The sequence below is a fragment of the Cloeon dipterum genome, chromosome 3 (genome assembly GCF_949628265.1).
Source record: "Cloeon dipterum chromosome 3, ieCloDipt1.1, whole genome shotgun sequence".
Taxonomy (NCBI): Eukaryota; Metazoa; Arthropoda; class Insecta; order Ephemeroptera; family Baetidae; genus Cloeon; species Cloeon dipterum.
Window position 1 is genome coordinate 20,965,065 of NC_088788.1, and position 23,485 is coordinate 20,988,549.

A 23,485-nucleotide genomic window follows, 5' to 3' on the forward strand; every position below is an offset into this window, starting at 1 on the left:
AACCCGCGTCGGAACAAGGCAGGGGGAATTCCGTGATCTGACATCATTGCTGTTTGCACAAATTTGTCACCGACAAGAAGCGGCTGCATGATGAAATTCAACAGAGTTTAGTTCCCCCTATTCAAGAAGAACTTCATGTTATTGGATTATATCGATTATATTTAACCATTTAAAAAAATTTTTTTGCGGAGTATGGAATCTGTCTTTCTGCAGAAACTGAATTGATAAATTCAAAATGTGAGAAAATTAATTACAAACGACGTGCCAATATCTATATATATTTTTGTAAATATGAAAACAGTATTAAAAATTATATATAGAAATTAGAAAAAAATATTAGTTTAATTACAAATATTAATTTTAAAACAAATAATAATATGATACATTTAACTACATTAAAAACATAAAATAATATGTAACACATTGTTTATTATAATAATATACTAGAAAAATATTTGATGGCATTAATAACATTGTTCTTTTTTGTGTTTTTTTATTTTAAATTTAACAATAAACTAAACGAAATTTAAGCACTATGTGGTTCACCTTAAATTCCATAATTATTTATATTAATAGAAAATACCACTCCTGAAAATCCATCTCAATTTATCCTTTGCAAACAGAAAGCAGATTGGGATCGTCTCCATAGGCGAATTTCACCCAATATATTCTCAAACAAAATCTCATCAGAGAGCACATTAAGCTGGCAGCAGCCGAATTCCAGTCTGTTGAGCATGCAAATTCAAAAGTGTTTCGGGGGTGACAGAGTGTGTGCGGCGAAATCAAGTGGAGCCGCGCCGGCCGACCGCCGTTGGAGTGCCCAGGAGTTGGCCGGCCCGAGCGCGAGTCGAGTGGAATTTGCGCGCGTACAACACTACTCGCGGAGCGTGCAGAGCGCAGCTGCTCTCCGCGTACCCCGACGAACGCGAGAGAAAGAGAGAGAGAGAGAGAGAGAGAGAGAGAGAGAGAGAGAGAGAGAGGTGGAGGCAGCCGGAGGGGCCTATCGTTATCGGCCACCGCCACCGCCGCCGCTTCTTCCAGCAGTCGTGGAGAACGCGAGGCATGGACTGCACCATCACTCCGGCTCAAGAACCCGCGCCAGGTGAGTGTGTCTGTCTGTCTTCTCTCGGCCGCACATTCACAAAGCAGGCCGCGTTTTCTTTCCATTATTCCGAGTCGCTTGCGCACCGCTGACCGCCGCTTGCAATTTTATCTCCGCGCTCGGCTGCGTTTCCCTCGACCGTACAAACCGAGCCCCGGCATGTGTTCCCAATTATTCTCGCGCGCACAGTCCTAGTTTTCCTCCCTTTAAAGCCGAACAACGGCGCGTGCTGTTTTTCCCTGCCACCCTATTTAGAGACCAAACGCTGACACCGCTACGTGTGCTGTTGTTCTAAATAATGTGTTTTGCACACAAACTTATTTACTTTCACTAAGGGTCGAGGAGGGTTTGAAAATTTACTAAATCTAGAGATTCTGCTATTGGGTTAGATGTCAAAATCTTTGCTTTTACTCTTAGCGAATAGGTTGAAATAAGTATTCTCTTCCAAAAAACGTTCATTTGCACGTCTATTGGAATATCCCCATTCAATAAAGTAAGTTATATCTGCATTAAATGTGTAGTTTCAATAGCTAAAATATTGATGTTCAAATAATGAGCAATGGAAGCGTTTAATTCATTTATTCCAATTATAAAATGTATTCGAAATTTTTTTTTCAAACATTTCATGAATTTAAGGATTTCTAATAGTTATAGTTTTAGCAAAGGTATCTTCTGGAAAAAAATAACGTACCTTCTACCATCACCCCATAGAAAATTAAACCTACGGTAAGCTCAGTTGAAAGAAGTGGAAAATCGTTTATGCAAATTTCTAGCTTGCATCTTTTTATCAGAAGCTTTCAAGATCTTTCGGTACACTCGATATGGAAATAGAAAAAGTTTAACAGTCATGTCTGTTGTAAGATTCAAAATTATAAAACTTTTCACTCTTCTTTGCAAAATCATTTCTGCGAAAGGAGTGCAAACTAGATATTCAAATGGAAACGGCTTTTGATGTTCGCTGCACCGATCAGCGCATAACTTTTTCTGCTCTCTCTCCATACGGCTGTGGCCGGCTTGCAACGCAAACTTACCACGTGCGGCAAATCTCATCAGTTGCAGCGGTGACACTTTTCACATTCACTCAGCGCCACGAGAAGAGAAGACGCGTATTAGCTCTCAGTGATGCTAAATCCGCGCATATATAGTGCTTTTAGTGCCTCTGCTCGTATAAGTAAAACGCCTCTGAAGGCCTGGATCGAGGAAATTGAAAATTTCGTCATCGCCGGCAAAGCAGCAGTCTCCTTGATTGGCCTTTATAAAAAAGATTCACGTCACCTCGCGTGCGAACGCCCGGTAAAGCGATCGAATCAGGAGACATGCATTGTTTCCGAGTAAAATTGAGCTCCAACATAAAAAGTGTTGGTTGCCATTGTTGCTTACAGTTTTTTCCTCTCATTCTGTTTGTAAAGTCGCACACTGCTGATTAGCATTCGCTCCAAATTTAACTCGGTGCCACGTACGCTCGTTGAAACAGGCTGATGTCGCAAGTCACGCTCGTTTTCACAGCATAAGAGTCACCTCTCGCGGGTGCTTTAAATTGCAAATGCGGAATTCTCAAGCGAACTTTCAATCGGAAGGTGCACCGCTTTGCCGCAGATAAATATTTATGGATTAGCCGCGATTCAGTGCTTTGACTCTTGGCCACTTTTTCACGCTATTTTAAATAAATGTAAAGTGGCGGGTTGTCAGCAGCTACAATATGTTGCGTAAACGTTCTCTGGATACATCAAGGGTTATTTAAAAAGGATATCAGGTTAAATTTTGGCAAGAGGCACCAAAAATGCGCGTAGATGCTGTCAAATCTGGATTTCAAATTTGACAAAATTGTGTTTTCTATTTTCAAGCACTAATTGCAAAAAGGGTATTTAATTTGAATATTCTTCCTGTGCACATTTATGGCAGTTTCCGGAATTAAAAGTGCCTTTAATTTATTACAATTTAAAAATAGAATATTCGCGTTGTGAGCCCAAATCAAGGTTGGGATCAAAACGAGGCTATATTAAAATATTTGTGCTATTTTCATTGCTTTTGACAGAGTTAGATTGCACGGAAAAATTGATGAACCCGTACATGGTATAGCCGATATTTTGTCTTTCATATTTTTAAAATTTGAAATTTCTCAGCAGCGACACTGCGATTTAATCCATTATAAAATTTAGAATCTTCTATCGAAAAAAATAAAAGGAGAAGCAATGATCGCAACACTGGCAAGTTTGAATGAATTCCCTCAGAAAAAAATTGCCGGAATAAATGGGAAGGAAGCTTCAAATATTGTATAAGACTCAACTCAATTTTTTAGAAAATAAAAAACTGGTCGAAATAATAACCACTAAGTTTATATCAAAATTTCATTTGAAGTGTTTTTAACTATATAAAACTGTCTAACTTTTTAAGCAGTTAACACATTATTAATTTACGAAATTTGAACATTTTGTCTCGAATTGGACAAGATGAGGTACATCAAAAATTATTTTCCATTTTCTTGACTTGTGCGCTCTAGTTTTCCGTTTGCAGTTTTATTGGGACACAGGGTTTTCACCAGTTGATGGCCAGCACGTGACCCTCTTTTCGTAAAAGATATTGTCCGATAAAAATTAAATGCACACACCCTGGCGCACATATGCTTCACAACCTTCAGATTTCTTGACCTCAAAGGCATTAAACTCGAAGTGCATGCAGCGTTGCAGCTCATACGGTGAACAATGATTACGTACAAATCGCATAAATTGATTTGAGAGTGCTCCACGCGTTCGACTCGCAATTCCTGCGCTCCAGCACACACTGTTTACATCATTTCAATCAGATTTGCTGCACGTCTCACTCGCAGGCGAGAGTACTCTCAGCCTCCCTCTCTCTTCTCTATCAACGAGAAATCCAATTACCACATGGTCGGAAATGGCAGTGTGTGTGAGTGATTCCACGGGCTGCTGCGGTAACGGCGGTGACGGAAAAATGGATCACATGCATCAGCAACGAAGTCGGCGGGCGCTCGTTAAATAAGGCTAAATCGCGCGCGTCAAGAGACACATATCGTCCCTCGCTCCCCTGCCGCAGGCTATATAATTAATTTTGCGCTGAAACATGCCAAAGCCAGAGGAAATTTCCCTCTCCTGCTTAATGAACTCGAATTATTTATAATTCTGGAATAAGCGGTGCAAATTTGAGCTGTTTTAGTTCACTGCGATGATAAATGAAATTTCACTTGCAAAACACTTTCCAACCCGGACTATGGGGAAACGTTGTTGACCATACTGATTTTTTTTAGCAAATTGCAGTTTGTTAATCAATTTTTTAAAACCAATGTACGGAAACAAGAACAATTTGCTCGAAACGCTTCGAAAAAATCCGTCTTGATTCGCCTTATCCTAAACTATTCAAATTGATGAGATCGCGAACAACAAATCTTCTTGCAGTTTTTAAACTCTTCTCAAATTTTTCCAAGTATTTTCCTAAAGCAAATATTTTAATTCCTACTTCTTTAGTAATTCGTTACTTCCATTTAATTGGCTTTGACCTTTACTAACATTCAGCAAATTATTTAATATGTGGAAATAACACGATGCGAAATCCTGTTTATTGAAGCCTCGAGAGTGCGTTTGATGGAGCGATCGCAATGCCAAGCTTTTATGCCAATTCATATTCCAACAGCTTCATTTGCTCGAGCTGAAAATAAAATGAAAGAATAAGCAAGATTGGCGCAAATTGCAACTCCACGCGGCGCTCGACGAGCCATTAGGGGTGGGAGGGAAGGAGCACAAAGTAATTTTCACACGCGCTGCGAATCAATTTTGTGCAAAATTAATTACTCGGCAGATCCGCCCCTGACAGAAAGGCCCGGCTGCGCGCGCGTTTTGTGTTCGTGCACCTACGTACGTTTCTTTGCGGACATACGTATACGTGCACATAATACGTATGTACTCGGTCTGTATGCACACGTCGGTCGTGTTGGGCATCGATTTTCGATGCTGTCAGCAAAGCAAGAATGGATCTTAAAAGGGCGCCTCTCTTTCTCTTTCATTGTTTCAGGCACAGTAGACCCGATGATGCAGCCGTTCGTCAGAGAGCCTTCGCAACCAGAGGCGGCCAACGCCCCCACCACCCTCGGTGGCAACACTCTGGGACTCGTTCGCCTCCAATCCAGCCTCAGGTAAGATGATACACACACACGCTCCCAACAACCCTTGGCTCGAGTTTATTTTTAATCTTGGAAAAAGGTTTACGAGTTGAACTTTATCTCGAAATGATTTCATGATTAATCAAGTAACAACTTAGATACAAAAGGGGTAGTATGTATAATCAAATCAGGCTACGATGTGTGTCTAAATTAACTCACAAAATGAAATTTAGACCCCGGCACGAATTTTCGCGAAAAAATTAACAAATAAGCTCTATCTGCATGCGCACGTCGGTTGGGTCGAAATCTTTGTTTTCCATAAAAGAAAACAAAAATTGAAGTTATCTCTGAGATTTTAAATTGATTTAACCTCGTTTATTATTTTGTAATGGTGCTGTCAAAAATATTCGATAGATTACGGTTGCCAGATGAATACATAAAATCGTAAAATAATGCTATGTTAAAAGTGAATCACGGGTGCATTGCAATGACTTCGGTCTGATTCATCGGGCTTCCGCTAGCTCCTCCCTTGTTGTGAAATCGACTTAATTTATGTAATTTGTCCATGTCAACAGATATGTCCGGGCAGATATGTCCGGAAATTTCCTAAAATCTCACTGCAGGATTGGATTATTAAATTTTTGTTTTCTCTTCGAAAGTTCATTACAAACTTCCTCGTATTCGTTCCTGTCAGTGATAGAAACTCTTTCACTGCAATTAGATTCAAAGTAATTATGACGGAGGTTAATTGATTGATGCAGTCGATTCAGCATCCACATTCCAACTTTTCATCCCTCTCAGGGCTGTGTGCATGTGTACGTGGAAAGTGGAAAAAGCGCAACAATATACAATACAATATCCACTGTATTTGCCGCTCGCAATGCGCTTCCCGTCCGCTTCAGGCACTCTCGCTGACCTGATTGCACATTGTTTGCACTAATCATTGTGCCGCGGATTTCCCTGGTGCTCTTGAGCAGCTCTATTTCCAGCCAGGGATTATCTCGACGCGCGCATCACCCGGCGCGTGTTTGCGTCAGTCAAAATGCAAATGCAAACTACACAAGAATGCTTGTAGCAAATTAATATAGCATAATATGCAGACTTGAAGGGCTTCTTGCCGCCCTGCGAGGCTATTCTTGTCCACTTAATCTATTATGTCATCGGCAAATTGAATTTGCGTGTGTTTACACGTGTTAATACCCTGCCGAGGAGCGTATGCAAATGCGATTTGGTCGAGCAAAAGATAAATTCCATCTGCCTTTGAAGAATATGCGCAGCCAAGTCGGAAATCGTGCATTATGCATGCCGGGAACGGATGATTTTATATTGCGTAATAGAAGTTTATTTGCTTCCCGGATCTCCTCTTTGTGCTCACGCACATACCCTAGAAATCAGCTTTGCTACTGAGCAAACACAATCCGCATCTGCCTCCGTTTCCTTGAGGCATTCTTCCTTTGGAATCACCGCTAAAATCCTTCATTTCCAGCATAGCGATCGTTTTTTCAGGTATCCACCAAAATTGTGCTTCTGCTAATTTAAGATAAAACGTAACAGATGAAAAATAAAGTGCCTGCAAGCATTAAATAGAGCAGCAGATTGCGACCAAACAACAGAGAGCTGAGATAAAAGCAAATGTGTGTTTATTTATTGGATATCATACTCTGTCCACATGCTCGCCTTGCATTGTCCCCGGCGGTTTTTCGAAGAAGAGAGCCAAAGGTCAAGGCCTTTTATAACATACATAATGTGGAAGCGCGCACTGCCAGCAGCATCTCGCTCAATCACACGTGCACACAGCCGGCGCTCTTTCATACACCATGTATACGTACCAAATGTGAATTGGGACGGGAATTTTCCATCGCGTCATGCACGCTTTATTGTTATGTGGTAATCCCACCGCACAATTTTAGCAGCCCGTGTGATACATCATCGGCGAGCGTAAGGAACAATCTGGAGCGAAAAAAATGAACTCAGCCAGTATTCAAACTCAAGCGAAATACAAAATAGTGCAATTTCAAACTGTTATAGACAATTAATATTATTATTTATTTAAAACCTCTCTCTGGCATGGTAAATTTAGCTGAGTGTGAGCTGTCCAAACGAACAAATGGAATCTCAACATCGTTTCTTTCAGCATAGCGTGTCTACAAGTTCTTTCGTAACAATTTAGGGTAATTGATTATAGCTAATGCAAATAAAAAAATATCGCAGAGCACTTAAAAGTCTAAGGCAGCGTTTTCAGATAAACTAGAAGTGACAGGTGTCTGAAGGACCAAAGACGGAACTAACGTTAATTAAATAAAAGTGCTTTTTTGCAGAAAAGCGCTAATGCGTACAATCTTTGCTAACAAAGGCTGCTTGAGAGGATTGCAAGAATTAAGAGTGTGCAATATGAGCAGATGAGAATGTCTGGAAGGAATTCTGTGGAAAATTAATCTGCTTTTTATATACGACGAGCTTCTTATTTCCATGGCGCTTGAATTGCTAGCGAGAGAGCAGGTAGAGCGCAGGGATGCAGCTTATCGGGCTGCTTTTGTAATCCAAGATCCTCTTAACGACTCAGTTAGCACAAGTGCTTAGGCTTCCAAGAGAAATTAATCGACGACTCCAGTCACTCTCCTGTCAAGGGCTGTGCGGGTGTACGTGAATATCACTTTCCAATGCATTTCTTGAGAAAAGTCGATATTGGAAGACTTTAGGAAGTGTGTCTTGGATCGAAACAAATCGTGATTTTTCTCGACATTGAATGGGAGAATTCTGCGTCAGAAAAGAAGCGCGGCGTGATAACCCAAACAAAAAGCAAAGGACGCGGTGGCCACTCCTCAGCGGGGATTTATTCTTTTCTCAGCCGCAAAAACCTCATCAACGTCAGAGAAAAGGCAGACGATTCGCATCTCCGGCGCTATGTTTATATACTTTTGAGCAGCTGTCGCTCGGACATGAGCACACCAAACAGATTTTTGCCATACATTTCTGATTCTGACGCAAGTAGAGCTCGTTCGAGTGATGCTTTTGAATCCGCTAGACACTTGAGCCACGACTGTTTCGATTTCGTCTAGCTGATGTGCATTGGAGCTGGCACCGAATGCCGATTCCACAAGTAGAAAGAGTTAAGCATACAGTTTATGTCGATTTTTAAAAGGTTGATGCGCACCATAATGAAATTTTTTAATCTGAATCAACCTTTTTTCAATATGTTTTATTTCTGACTGTGCGGTGCCTGAGTCTCTCTTCTACTCATCCTATATTTTTGTTAAGTGATTTGCAATGAGATACCATACAAATGAAGTTTGGAAAGTCTTCCTCAGTACTTGAGAGTAATTTTAAATTTATTTGTAATTTATAATATTCATTCATATGTGAAAATTAATTGACTGATGACAAATGCGATAAAAAATTAAATAAAATGCAAACGTATGGCACGAAAATTTCATCTCACATTAGTATAAACCATATGAGTTTAAAAATGTTTCTAAAAAAAATATAATAGTTTCCTTGTTAAGTAAGATTGATGTAGGTGATAGCAATGCAGGAAGGAAAATTCGACAATCATGCTGCAGGCTTCAGAGAAAAATTTTGATAGGCAAAATTAATATCTACACAGAGTAGGTGGCTGGCACTCGCTATAAATAATACACTCTCGGCTAGCACGCGCGATGCGAAAAGCATCTTCATTTGCACACGTGGCCGCGAGTGCAGCAGCCGCGGCGCCTCGTTTACGCGATGCTCTCTCAGCGAAATGTTTTCATTTGCAGCTTCCGCCTGATGCTGAGAAGGAAAGAAAGAGAGGTTATTTCCATTTGCAGCTGACTGATGATGAGACTTTTGCTGGAGTGCGAGAGAGAAAATTTATCTTCAGCAGCGTGTACGCGCGTTGCGGAATTTTTCGCTCATTCTTAGTGCTCGTGTGCGCGGAAAATTTGCACTCGGCCGGCTTTGTTGTAAGACAGCCAATGTCGCCGCGGAATGTAGCGAAATGAGCTGACGTCTTTTGTTCGCTCTAAACGGCCAATGTGGACAGCCGGCAGTTGCTCTCGAAATGAAAGCCGTCGTGGCAGGTTGAGTAATTGAAGGGTTTGGGGGGAAATCAAAATGATGACGAGCATGCCTTTGTGCTAGAGCTTCGCGCAGCAATAAAAATTACTCGCCTTCGACTAGAAGGAAGCATTATGACCCAAAGAAAAGACGCCCACTCAAATGCGAGCTTAACGTCAGGTTTTTGTCATTTGGGATTATGCGAATATTCAATCAACTTTGGCCCGGCTTCATTTCCCAAAAAATCAAACTATGGCGTAAGCGGATTTTGGTTCTCTTGTGACTTCGCCCTGATTAGAAAATACTAATGATCTAGCCAAGTCCTCCTTTGTTGCTTTTCGTAATTGAGCTCGTGCCATGGTGGTTGGCGATACGGGATGAATATGAGAAGAGCAACAGATGAAAAGTGCTGCTTCTGGAAATGGAAAAAGACCGACGTTTGTGCACGAGTTGAACCACTTAGAAAGGAAGATTCAATTGCTCCTTTTTCCAGCTCAAATATTGAGCGAATGCTCGAAACTCGGCAAAACTGCTCTTGTATTAATAATTGCTTCGTCGGAGGACACAAAAAGGGCGAGCCTTTCATGCCGTCGGCATTCAAAGGCTGGAACGAGGCGCATGCAAATTTGCCAAAATTAGAATGAGCGCGGCCTTGTACGTGCGGATTGGGCGGAAAAGACGCGATATATTGGCTCGATCAATGAGGCCAACTCCATAAAAGCAAAAGTGACCCATGCCAAATGGCAGCAGCAGGCGCTCGCGGAATAATTGATGCCGCGGCAAAGATTTCCTGCCAAGGCTGCTGTCCTCTGTCTCTCTCGCTCCCGACAACTGAAATGCCACGGGCATACAAACTCAACTGCAGTGATTTTCTCGCCAACGTGTTGGACATTGCGGCGTCACAATAAACACCTCATTGTTTATGGCAATTTGGCACATGGGCCAGTAGCCAGCCTTGCGGTTCGTGCTGGTGTGCTAAAACTGCCAAGTCAAATACTTTATTCGATGACACTTTGTGTCACAATAGCGTATGGCAGTATTCATTCCAATTTCAATTGTTGATGCAACTTCAGGAACATTAAATCAACCTAAACTTAACTTCTTAGTTTTTCTCACAATCAGAAATCTGAACTTCCAATGAGCTCTGGGATGGGATCTCAATAGTTATTTACCATTTAATTACTATAATTTTGAAGGTGAGACATTTGCAAAAAGATTTCCCATTGGAATAAAATTATGAGGCTATAACTATTTGCTCGAATTTCAAAGGGTTTTTGGCTGTTGCATACTTACTATTCATATTTTGCTGTCAAATTTCCAAGAGACGAAACAGTTCTATAAATATTTAAAATTTCCACACAGTTAAGCTTTAAAATTTTAAGTAAAAATGTTACATAAATATCACGCTGTTATGTATGGCCGTGAGATCATATTTCTCGTAATCAGCAGGGGGTCAACATTCAAAAATAATGTTACGAGTTATTTTTATAACTTGATAAAAATACCAGGAAGAGAGAGTAGTGATAAACCTAGAGGCTCATTTTAATAAAAAAATTCCTTCTTGGTAATCGCAATAACGTTTTTCTAACAGCTCTAAATATTAAGACTCCAAACAATAAATTTCACGCAAAACTACCGTTCGCGTTCGTCCTTTTTATCTTCTGCTCTCGATTTGACGGTAAAAGCTCCCCACGGACCATTAGTCGAAATGAACAATTAACCGATTGCATGAGGGAGAGAGCGCAGACTAGGAATTAAGGCAGCACCGACCGACAAAACGCCGCTGTTCGAGCACTGAGATTCGAGCAGATTCGCCGTAATGAACATTAAATGTGTAACTGACTGAGAGGTTAATCCTTGCTGCTGTCGTGCTCTCAAAGCAAAACGGATGACCGACGGCAATAAAAGTGATGTGCCACCGGGGATTACACACATTACGCCGGCGGAATCGGCAAAGGAAAGACTACACCTCACGCTCGCGCCAGGGTTGACAATAGGTCAATGGGCTCGAATTGGGACGCTGGTCCTCGGTTCAATTTCAGTTAATCAGACCTTGTTGAACTTGTTGGCCTTATGGATGTCGGTGTTGAACTTTAAAGAGGCAAGATTTTTGTCTCAGATCACTGACAGCAATTTGGTTTTGTTGGTAAGTTTTACAAAACCACCCCCTGTATAATAAATTATTTCTTCACAAAAAATATATTAGAGAAGATAAAATTTATTCAGCGACTCTGATTAGCATATGAGAATCTGATTTGGATTCTAGTAAATATTTATATACCATTATTTCAAACTGCAGTAAATTAAATTAAGAAAGTGATTTTGAAATAAAACAATAAATTTTGATGACTCAGCCACATAATTTTAGGCGGCGGCTGGCTGAATCAACTGCAGCCGAATTTTGGTTCGGTGGCTGAGAATTTTTGCCAGAGGTTGGAGCAGCTGACAAACTTTTAAAAGTAAAATTTGATAGGCCATTTTATCTCTGGATTTTTTGATTTTTTTTACCGACAACTAGCACAGCTTACTCAGCCAAATTCACGGTGGCTGGCGGATAACCACGTGACCCCGCATGCGGTGAAGCGCGGATGGCTGAGTGAGACCTCTACTCGCACACGATTTTGTATTTCCTCTCAAGAACAGGGATTCAGCGGTTGGCAACCTTATCGGCCAGCGTCCATAAATCCTTGCATTCGAACACGATGAATGCGCCCACGCACAAATCGATGGCGGCGCTTGTGCGGGCGTGCATAGATTTCGAAAGAAAGAAGGAAAGAGGCGGCGAAACAACAAAGCCTCTCTCAATAAGTGCGTGTTTAACCCCTCAAGTACGGCGGGCGGAACAGCGGGTCTTATTTATTTTTTTGCGTGCAGCGCAGCTCTGGCCGGCTCCACTTGCGTCACTTGTGTCAATCAGTGGCGGTTTGTGACGCGAAAGCAGCGTTTGCATCTCACTCGTCGTCGTTTGCTCCGGCGAAAAGAGACACCCGAAATACACACCGACCGAAATATGCGCGACATGCCGCGCGCGTTTGTATGAGTTGCGAAAAAGAATTCTTGCTCGCGCCGCGGGCGGAAAGTTTTGTGTTTTAATTAAATCGCGTCTGCGTGCGACCGCGACCACTCGGCCGTGTAAAGGCAAGAGGAGCTTTCAGCAAGCATTTCGTTGGAAAATGATACGGGAAAATCGAAGCTAGGCGACTCTTTTGTTGACAAAGGGTTGTTTGATCCGCTGATCAGGTGATGCGACACACTGGTTTCACGTATGCAACTGGCGCTGCACGGTGCTACCACATATAGCCAAAGAGATTTTACTCGCGCTGATCTAATTGGGAAAAGCAGCTCGTGCTGCGAATAAACCGTTTGTGACGGCACGATGTCACTGACATAATTAAAAGCAGCTAGATTTTTTATCAGTCTCAGAAGGGCGACGACCCCTTGCTGGCCACCACTGGCCCTGAGATAACAAATACACCGTGCAAACCGCAATAATTAGCTAAGCCCAGACCTGCTGAAATGAATAAGCGATACCAGGCTTTGTCCATTTTCTATTCGCAAAATTTCATAATTGGTTTCTGAAAGGGGGAGTTAAAACACCATTATTTTCAGGTTGTTCCAAATACATAAAATTTTACAGGGAAAATTTGGCATTTTTTAATGAAAAATAGAGTGAAAATGTGAAAAAAAAATCAATTAAATCATTAATTTGGTCAGCAATACTAAATATTTTGTTTGGTAGAGAAAAACGCACGAATTTGAGAAAATGTATTTAAAGTGGGAACAATAATGCAAAAAATAATTTTCTGAATGAAGAAGGATTTTTACAAACTTGTTCGGAATGCCATAATTTTGAATGGACTCCTAAAGTTTAAAATGTTGCAGTTGATTTGTAAAAGATGTAAATTCCAAAAATATAAAATGATTAGATCCAAATGATCGGATTCAGAACATGCGTGCAGAGAAAAGAGTGGTGCTTCCAAACTTTTGAAAGAGCATTCAAACTGGGCGCTGAGGCATGCAAATGTATAACGTGCAGAACGCCTTTTTCTCCTCCAACTCGAGAACACACACTCCAATAAAGAGATGTATATTTTAGAGCCCTCCGCGCACCATCCCACGGAGGAGCAATATAGAATTTTCCGCACGAGTGCGGGCTGAGTGCGATTTCTCGCGATAACAAGCGAGCCAATTTCTGACTGCCTCGAGAGTAAAAACCTGCAAGAGTGGCCAAACGTGAAGTCCCAACCCGCACGCAAATGTGCACCAAAAGTAGCAAAAACTAGATTCAAGTGTGAGGGGCCTACCCGAATCCCGAAACAGACCAGTTTTATCTCGCGGAATAATCTAACTCTTTCATCTGTTCTGTGCAGCATCGTGGTTGACGACGTCGACGAGGTGGAGTCCTCGCTAAGCACGCCGGGCCTGGACGGGCCCGACTCCCCGCGGCACCGTCAGCTGGCCCGCAACCTGTCCGCGGCGTCACTCACTTCGCCGGACGAGTCAATGGACCAGCCATGCACGGAGCCATCGTCGCCGGGTCTGCACGCCGGCACCAACCTCACAAAACAGAAGTCCTACGAACGCCTTCAACAGATCATGGTAATTTTCTTTCCATTATATATAGTGACTTGAATTTCCGAATTCTTAAACTAAGCTACATTAATCCCAAAAAAGGTTAATTTTGAGAAGTATTTTAAGTACTATACCACCCATAATTATGTTTCGTTACTGCAGCCGAATTTTGGGCCGGCGGCTGGCACAGCTGACAAACTTTACAAAGTTTGATAATGCTCGAAGGACCAGAGGTCATTTTGTTCTTTGACAATTTTTTTTTTACTTTTGGTCCGGCGGCTGGCGTGGACTGCACAGCTTGACCAAATTCACGGTGGCTGACCACGTGACCCAAAATTTGCTGGCTGAAACCTCTAGTAAAATTAAATGTACCAAAAATTAAATTGTTTAAAGTTAGATGGTCGGGCATGATATGTGACGAAAAATATTTTAGAAGCATGTTTCCCTACCAACAAGAAAATGGAGGAAATCTATTTCCATTCTGGCAGTTTTGCAGTTGTCAGTCAAAATGGTCACGAACACTAAAATAGAAGAGATCGATGACGCGGAGATATTCCTCCAGCCCTCTCGCTAGACAGAATACAGATTAATCTCTGGCACCCACTAAAATCACCATTTCAAATATGTCTGAAGGAAGCGGCAGCTGCATGCACCCAAAAGCGATTTATGTTAAATGGCCTGGGGTGGCAAATTCACACCCGCGGCTGCCCTTTCCAATATAGTGAACCATTCCTCAACACAATTAGCGCTGTTCCACTTTTATTTGTTTTGGCAGGCGGCCAAAAAATGGCATTTCGGTGAGAGAGGCCTGGAGCCGTTTTTATCACTGTGTAGAGTGCACTTGAAAAGGCATTTGTGCGATACTAGACAAATTTAGATCAGAGTAAAAGGGAGAAGAAATTTACTGGCATTGAAGAAGTAATCAGTTTTGTTTTTTCTGAGCTGTGCTCTCTGATTTATTCCATGCAAGTCACATTAAGGCCGAGGTAAAAGCGGGTGTACGAACTGCAAAAGCCATCCAGTGGCTTCTTGAAATAGCTTATTCTGCTGGATCGATAGCATTCTACATAAATAGAGACCAAGCATGTTTGAAGTTACATACATAGTTTTTTAATGTTTAATTGAAAAAAACCCACCCCACCTGTTACGTCAAAAAATACGTTTTTAGATCAAAGTTAATAATTCATCCACAAGCTCTCTTGTCACCAATTATTTTATTAAGATATATAGACAACGAAACTTAGACACGACTTGCACTAAGAAATGCATAATAGTTAAACATCTAACCCTGCGCTTCAAGAGTAAAATTGTTCAAGCTATCCCGTTGAGGTTAGCTAAAAGTAAATCAAAGTGCAAATTTTCTGCTAACAATTATGTGAGACATAGCAAAAAAATATGAAACAATTTTTTTATGAAACCCTCGGGAAATCTCAACCGAGTGAGTAGTTTTTCTCCAGAGAGCACCGCTTCAAGACACACGATTTTGCCAACTTCTTTGTTTGGATACATTAAGAACGCAGGGCTTTATTGCATATCTCCCAAAAAAATAGAAAACGCTGGAAAACAAGGAAAAATATATTTACTAGAGAAGAAATGAACTTAAGTATCATAGATATTATGGCCCCAGTATCAGAAATTTATCCTTTCATTTACCTCACAAGGTTGATCTCCAGTGTTTTTATCTCCTTTCACAATGGTGAAAATAGGGTTTTAATAGTGCTGAATGTTTGTTGGCACGACTTGTCTAGACTTGGAACTTAGGACTAACAGAATGGTAGATTTATTTTAAAATTTATCGAAGAAAAAGCACTGAAAATGTTAGCGTAGTTCCCCTGCAGTCAAACAGAGCAAATCCAGGAATGAAAAGAAATAAATATAATTTTTCAGTTTTAAGTTTAAAAAACGTTTTAGAAAATATAAATATTTTATAATTAAAATTCTTTCAAATTGTTTTAACTGATTAAATTCAGTTCCGATTGTTCAAACACAATCAGCTGCAATTATGAGCAACCAAAAAACTTCACAAGCTGTTTATGGAAATGGTTCGCCTTATTTAACGTTTTGTCTCGAGTGAAAATCTATTTCAATAAAGAAATTTTGTACTATCGCTGCTTGGCATTATGCAATTTGTTGCGAAATTCTCAAGTATTATTTGTGGCTTTTGTGTTGCAGGACGAGGTTGAGAACCGAAAGAGCGAGTTCGCGCGTCTGCTGGAGGAGCACGCCCAGGTGGTGGCCCGACTGAAGGCCATCGAAACGTCAGGCCGGGCGGCGGCCATTCTGCCCCAAGAGAGTGCGGCCATGTAGGCCACCTGTGTCAAGGACAATACGTCAATAAGTATATAGCCTCTTGCTGCTGAACATCAATATATGAAGGTTTAACTTTTACAAACGCGGTTTCAGCCAGGGTACAATTTCTACGGCAACTGTCAAACCCCTGGTCACAACATTCCAATGGGAAATTTAATAATACTGTCTTATAAAATATAAAAGTTAAGCCTCAATATGTACGGGACCCGATAGAAGTAAGGAGGATAAAAGCAGTTGTTGACTTTCAAAACGCAAAACATTAGCCAAGCGTTGACACACGTAAAACCCAAAGAGTTTTGGGTCAATAATTGAGAAAAGCGCGATTTTGTGGCAACTAGAATGACACCGCTTTGAAGCAGCGAAAAAGGAACACATTTTGTAAAAAAAGAAAAATCTCAATTAAAATGTAGCGCGCCTGTATTTTGGTAAATGTGCTTAGGTTTTGATAATGTTGCATTCAATCGAAATCATGTGACTATAAAAAGGTTGTTCCCAGAAATTTGAGAAAAAAACTTGTGCCATGCCAAAGCAGGGTTAGGATGTAATATTTTAGCTAACAATATATACAAATAGGCAAACTTGGACTTGCACTACGCTGATTGAATTAGTCTTCATCAGGATTTGTCAAAATTACTTGTTCAACATGTAAGATTTTAGCTCAGGACCAAGATGAAAAATCAATTTAATTCTGAACAAATTCCACTCAAGACTTTTCACAGTTTTGCAAAATTTAAAGAGTTTTAGAGATTCAAGGAAATTTGTAATTTGCGATATAATTAAAAAATTTCTGACAAGTTGTGCATAACAATTATAATTTGAACTCTGCGCATTTTATTGTTATTTTGTCATCTTTTTTATGTAATGACCTGTATCAAGCAGAGGATATAAGAACTTTATCAAACATTAGCCACCACTTGCTACTCTTGACTGTGTGTTAACCACTAATGTGTAACAGAATCAATTAACTTGGTGTCTACTATGTGGCAGATCTAACTAAAGTGGAACAAACTTCAGGCTATCAGCGAAAAATAAAACCGACATTGGAAAGCGCGTGTAAGGTCAAGAAACACATATGTACACACAATTTGAATTTGGCGGTTTTGCGAACACAATGAATGGAACCGAGAACGTAGCCGTTCTTTCCGTTGGCTTAACGGAGAACAAACATATTTTTGCCTTACGCCAGCAGGAGATAATTTTAGATTGCAACACCATTTAAGAGCATAAGTGAGCATTAATTTGTAAATATGTATGCAGAAATGAGCTGTAGCCAGTAATAACTTTAAAGAGCGAATAAACCAGTCAAATTTGTTCAATTTTTTGAGTTTATTTCCCCATCCTTCCTCCATACAGCTATTTGTCACTGTCAGGCCATGGCTTGCTACATCCCATACACACCTGCTTCTTGGACTTGGAGAAGTAGACTTTCTTGCAAGTCTGGTGCACCTTAACTCCGCAGTTTGAAGGGCATGATTCACCCTGAAAAAAAAATGTTCACACAGCGCGCATGGATTATGAAATTAAGATTTGATATTAAGAAAAAACCGTTTTAATGTCTCCAGAATTAAACGATTTCCCCCTCCTGAGAAGTAGAAAACACATATTATACACTACCTATGGTACAATCATGATATTAACATTATTTTCAGAACGAAATTATTGCTTTGAAGAAGCATATTTTTAATTAAATAGCTTAATTTTGTTTATTTCACTGAATCATAAATGCATTCTACCTATTCAAGGAGGATGAATTTGCTAGTAACGCAGCATTAATTATGTTTTGCTTTTTTCCATTGGCTTGTAGCGCGGAAAAGGTGGGTGCTGTAGGCTACAGTATATGTGATGTCTTTTGTTTTCAGTCTTATTTAGAAGATCATCTGTCACAAGCCACACTACGTTCTTGATTAAATTACAAGACAAGCGATTAGTACATTTTAAAAATATTCAATTTTTTTAGATAATTTGTTTTCTTATATTTTCATTTATTTTGAACTATGACCAAATTTTAGTGCGAGTGAATTGCAACAAACATAAGCGATTCAATAAAGTATAATTAATATGGTTTCTTTGCTATAGAGGGCTAGAGTTTTTTGCTGAAATTAAGTTGGATTTGACATTTTATGGACATTATCTAATTTAGGAGGACCCCTTTAAGGAATTTAATTTTACGACATAGCACGTAAGGACATTGCGAATTTTCATTTAGGACAATGTATGACACCCCATGAATTCCACACATACACTTCTCGCTGCTGCCGCCTTCCACCCAATACTCTAAGGGAATTGTAATCGACACACTTCGCGCCCTCTTTAGACTCTATTTCTAGCTACCATTATACGCGCGTTGCGTCTTCCCTGATCAGTCACGCTCACTCCCCCACTCAAAGACAATCTTCAGAAAATTTCAATAAAGCAACAACTAAACTGTGCGCGGGTTAAGTCAGCTGAGAGAAACCAATATTAATGTTCTCAAAGTAAGATCCTTTCTTTTGTAGAATTATTGTTTTGTTGCGAAAAACATCTCATGGCATTTAGTAATGATCTCTTCATTGCATTTTTCTATTATGTTTTAATGAACTGATATCAATTTTTTTACTCGTCAACTAAAACTGCATCCTTTTCATAACATTTGATTTTTAAATATTTCTGAAAAATTTTGCCTTAAAATTGTCAACAATAATTAAACATTGCATGTTTACCCTCAGGGCCAGTTCTATGCACAGTTTGCAAATGCCAGCTTGCTCTTTAAACTCATCCATGAGGAACTTTTTCAATTCGACCATGGATCTTGTCCCAATATAGACATGGCCATCAACCTATTAGGAAAATCATATCAATCATTTTCAAATTATAACAAATCGTTTGTTTGTTACTTCAATGAGCCAATTTTCACGCAGTAGGGTTTCCAGAGCTTTGACCACATCGGCTCTCTTGATCTTGTCAGGTAGCTCCGCGCAATCCCTGGCGCAGGTAGCCACGGTAACTTTCCCATGGGAGCTGCTCACAATGCTCCGCACAATGGTTTTGAGAACCATTCTTTCATTTCGACCCCACTGACGAGCAGCAACAAGTCTGTTAAAAATTTGTTTATATATATGATTCTATATATATAACATTTATTATTTTTTTTAATTACTTTGTAAGCTCGTTTTCTTGGGCGGTGTACAATACGTAAAATTTCTCTCCTGTAGCTTCGCAAGTGACGAGTTTGATGGACAAGTTCAATGGTTCAATCTGCTGGTTAATTTGCTCAATGAATTTAGGAATGCCGACATCCAGAGTGGCATCTTCAGGCACTGAAAAATTGAAAGCACTTTTGTTAACTATCAAAAGGGCTAAGTCAAATGTATTACTTTTATCATCATCCCCATTCCTACATTGACAGTACATCTCAATCGTTTTGTTTTGGGCAACTACGTTGTTGGCTGCCATCAAACATTTCAGAAATCGGCGGTGCGAATCTCCGTAATCCATTGTTTTGGCGATTTCTGCAACACGTACACCAACAAGAATTTTATGTACATAATTATGATTGTATAATCATTTCTTTATTTTGTCTTGATCGAAATTTAATAATTTACAGTCATTTAAATATACCGTTTGATCAAATATGTATTTACAAAGTAAAAAAATCAGTTTTTACTAATAATGTATGTATGTACATAAACTTCTTATATTTAACACCCTATTAGCTGTTAACATGTGAGTGAATAAACATCGGATCTTATCAATTATAATGAAACATTTTTTAATCATCATATTACATATAGAACCAAAATTAAATAAAAAAAATGTTAATATGCATTTATCTAAGAGATCCACGCAATATGTGTGTATAACGTTAATTTATGTTACATTATTTTACACAACATGATTTATTTTGCCCACAATGATATGTAGATGCATTGACCTGACCTTGAAATGTAGTAAAATGTTGGGAATGTATATGTATACGTATTGTTTGTTGAAATCGAAATCCAGAGTGGATGTGTGCACCTTTACACTTTATTCACCTTACTTTCACCTTGTGCTCCAGGCCCCAATATCTAGAATCCTTACTCCTTTGTATCTACCACATATCTATCCACGGACTCAGCCAATTTCAAGTCGTTCGTTTCCGTTTCCTCCAGATTCCCCTATCGGTCTACCCTCACCCTCTCTCCTGATGTCTGATGCATTTACCCATATTATTTGATATACTGTGGCCGCTCCTGCTCCCTGCTCCTGCCGAGTAGCTAGAAGTTGTCGAGGGATTCCCTGTCCCTCTGGACTCCCTGGAAAAAAGTCTACGTGATACATTTTATATACACTCATTATATATATTTTGTTCTCTATTTTATTCTGCACGTTGCTTCTCATTGTTGTATCAATTCTCATGGTTGTGTATGTTCTTCGTCATATTCAGGATTAAAATGAAGCGCAGAAGTAGTCGGAAGGGTAATTTAAGCTCAGGAAGCAACTCATCCAAAAAATGTAGAGTAAGCATCACGGGCGATGGAGGCTACAAAGATTCCAAAGGCTGCTTTAAACTGGAAGAGCTGTCCCACACCAGTGGGGACTATAATCTTATATTCGACAAAATGCACAAAACAATTGTACAGCACCAAAATGACATACCTTTCTCGGAATATAACATATTGCAGGTATCTCAAACATTTAAATAATTTATAGTTAATTAGGAACTTAAAACACTGATTTCATGTATGGTCAAGTTACAGTTTCTGCCGCGTTACACATCTCGCCAGTTCTTATATGAGAATCCCATGTTAAAGTAGGGGTGGCGAAAACTGTAACCCAGCGGCGAAAACTGTAGCTTTTCCATATGTTATCCTATATATTATCAAGGATTTGAGTTAGTGTAACGCTAAAACAGTAAATTGGTTAATTTCTTTATTTGAGAAATATATGAATTGTTTTTATATTTTTTAAAAATTGTTTGTAGGTGTTTAGAGTTCACAATTCTATTGTGAAAGAGCGATACGAGCAGCGCAGGAAGCAGATGACCTCTGAGATCACCAAGGATGGAACGAATTGCTATTCATACATTGAGGAAATGCGACTTTGGCATGGGTCGCCCTATGCAGAAAAGATTTGCGAGACTGGCTTCAATTTACAGCCTTCTAATCCAAATGGGTTGTTTGGCAAAGGTAAATTTTGCTGCTCAATTTTAAAGAGTAAAAGATATAACTCCCCACCCCTCTAAACTGTATACTTTTATATTACTTCATTGCGAATCTGTGTCTTTTGACGCAGTGGAAATGAGTAACGAATGTATTGAGAATTCGTCACTCCTTTGTACAATTTCACTCGACAACCTGTATGGCAGTCACAGCAAATATATTTCAAGGGCAGTAGTTGAATGGAATTCCCTTCAGGCTGGTGCAATGTTTTATTTTGAAATGTATATGAGGCAGAAAATTCAAGACGTATTATCTTTTCATTTCTAATTTTCCACCTAAACGACTTAAAATCTACTATCCTGTTAGCTGTAATCGTTATGAAATAAATCAGCTTCTTTTTCGTTATTTCCACTCAATTGAATAATATATGTTTGTTTTCTTTGCCCCACTAATCTTTGAGTTTGCAAATGAACCTTAAATTGTCTCGCTTTCAGGAATTTACTTCGCGGAGCACTCGTCAAAGAGCAACCAATACTCGTGGGGTGTTGGGCGCGGCTGCCCCCAGCACAGTAAAACAGCTTGCTACGATTGTCCAAGACTAATGCTGCTATGCAAAGTTTCCCTTGGTCGAAAGTTGTTGACTCAAAATGCTGTCAAAGCTGCCCCTTCCAACGTGGACACAGTGGTGGCTCGACCAGAAGTCATCAATATGGGTCTGAGATACCCAGAATACATCATCTACAACCAAGACCAGGTAAGACCATTGACCATTAATACGACCTTACTTACATATTTTCATGGATTGCACTGGCAACACTTTTTTCGGAGTTTCGTGAAACCCTTTTATGTTGTGTTTTCATGCGTTTGGTTCGATTTTATCACACAACTCTTTTAACCGTAAGACTAATTTTGTGAAAATTTATATCAATACTTGAAAACTGTCCACTGAATGACAGACGAATTCATTCAACACCAACAGAGCACATCTAGACAATTATTTACGATTCCATGATTGAACGTGCCTAATTAAAGTGAAACTGCAAATGACTCGATAAAGCAGTCAGCTGTACTTATAAGTGACAAAAAATTTTGTTGTGAAATCTAGTTAAAGCCATCTCCAATTTGGTAAGAAAATGGCATTGCAAATTTAACTGATTTTCAATTTTGCATAGGCCTACCCTAGCCACCTGATCAAGTACAAGATTATGCCTGTCAGATGTAATGAGTGTGATTCTCTTGGGCAGCAAATACAGAAAACAAAAGCAGATGCGGACAGCCATGTGCCAAACATTTGCCTCCCAGACGAAGCAAAGGATATATGTACTATCTCGTGAAATTAGTTACATCTGCCTTCTTACCGTGTATGTTGATGTGAGAAGATATCGTTCGTACAAACATTCTGTCACTTAATTAGGATTTTAATGTATATAATTAGATTAAACTTAAAATTAGTGATTAGAGTAGACCAACCACACAAACACATGACCACACATTTTTGTCTGATGAACTACTTATGTAAAAACGGGAAAAAACTAAAGAAAATAATCAAAACATGAATAAAAAACTAAACTTCTTTGAGATGTCAGGGTAGGATTACCCTGACAGAAGCTACCAAGCAATATTACTGTAATAGATAACAATGTATCGACGTGGTGGCGCTCAGGGTACACGAAGGGGTAGAGAGTTATATAACAGTCGAGGAGAGACTGCAGAAGAGACAAAGATGAACCACCGGCGCAAGCAGTCGAGCCCTCTCTCTCTCTCTCTCTCTCTCTCCCTCCTCGCAGCCGACATGTAGCTGACACACAATAAACATACGTAATGCAATATAACTCTGTTTCCCTGCTCGCACCCCTTTTGCCTAAATGAGGCATTCCCGAGACATAAAGCGCACCCAATACTTCCGGAGTCCGAGATCCTACAACGAATAATTAATAAGCACACGGGGAAGTCGCAACCCCCGGTTTTCAGGGCTCCGGCGGCCGAGGCGGCGTTGGCCCCCAATATCTCACCTTACTTAAGCGCGCGGCGTGGCAGCGCGCCCCTCTGACAGTTGATCAGAATTACTTGGTGTAATACAAGACAGTAACTATGTAATTTTTTTAGATTGTAAGATTAAATAGGACCCCATGTGGTACGTTTGAATTGTGTTTTAGGTTCCTATAATCTATGAATACTTTAACGTTTGGTGGAAATTTAATGTTTCTTGAATTGAAAAGTGAGAAAACTGTT

General features: G+C 39.9%; 3 protein-coding genes across 8 annotated transcripts; 2 read left to right on the top strand and 1 right to left on the bottom strand.

Annotated features, from left to right (window-relative positions):
• The first annotated feature begins 956 nt into the window (after nt 1-956).
• LOC135941157 (uncharacterized) lies at nt 957-17,449 on the top strand. The gene is made up of 4 exons (XM_065486464.1): nt 957-1,102; nt 5,129-5,249; nt 13,622-13,850; nt 15,996-17,449. Exons 1-4 carry the CDS (start codon nt 1,063-1,065, stop codon nt 16,128-16,130), a joined length of 525 nt encoding a protein of 174 aa, XP_065342536.1. The 5' UTR covers nt 957-1,062; the 3' UTR covers nt 16,131-17,449.
• On the bottom strand, nt 17,248-20,428 carry LOC135941156 (non-structural maintenance of chromosomes element 1 homolog). Of its 4 annotated transcripts, none has more exons than XM_065486459.1 (6): nt 20,316-20,428; nt 19,487-19,621; nt 19,270-19,429; nt 19,007-19,205; nt 18,833-18,949; nt 17,248-17,612 (listed from the first exon to the last, which is right to left on the bottom strand). In XM_065486459.1, the coding sequence occupies exons 1-6, from the start codon at nt 20,317-20,319 to the stop codon at nt 17,487-17,489; spliced, it is 741 nt and encodes a 246-aa protein (XP_065342531.1). In that variant the 5' UTR covers nt 20,320-20,428; the 3' UTR covers nt 17,248-17,486. The 4 variants fall into 4 exon arrangements, with proteins under 4 accessions (XP_065342531.1, XP_065342532.1, XP_065342534.1 ...); XM_065486460.1 differs by lacking the exon at nt 20,316-20,428 and adding an exon at nt 20,147-20,289; XM_065486462.1 differs by lacking the exon at nt 20,316-20,428 and adding an exon at nt 20,152-20,251.
• LOC135941154 (poly [ADP-ribose] polymerase tankyrase-like) lies at nt 20,125-23,330 on the top strand. Of its 3 annotated transcripts, none has more exons than XM_065486457.1 (5): nt 20,125-20,423; nt 20,539-20,776; nt 21,076-21,280; nt 21,748-22,007; nt 22,426-23,330. In XM_065486457.1, the coding sequence occupies exons 2-5, from the start codon at nt 20,546-20,548 to the stop codon at nt 22,585-22,587; spliced, it is 858 nt and encodes a 285-aa protein (XP_065342529.1). In that variant the 5' UTR covers nt 20,125-20,423; nt 20,539-20,545; the 3' UTR covers nt 22,588-23,330. The 3 variants fall into 3 exon arrangements, with proteins under 3 accessions (XP_065342529.1, XP_065342530.1, XP_065342528.1); XM_065486458.1 differs by having other exon boundaries at nt 20,125-20,417; XM_065486456.1 differs by having other exon boundaries at nt 20,383-20,776.
• Nucleotides 23,331-23,485: the final 155 nt, after the last annotated feature.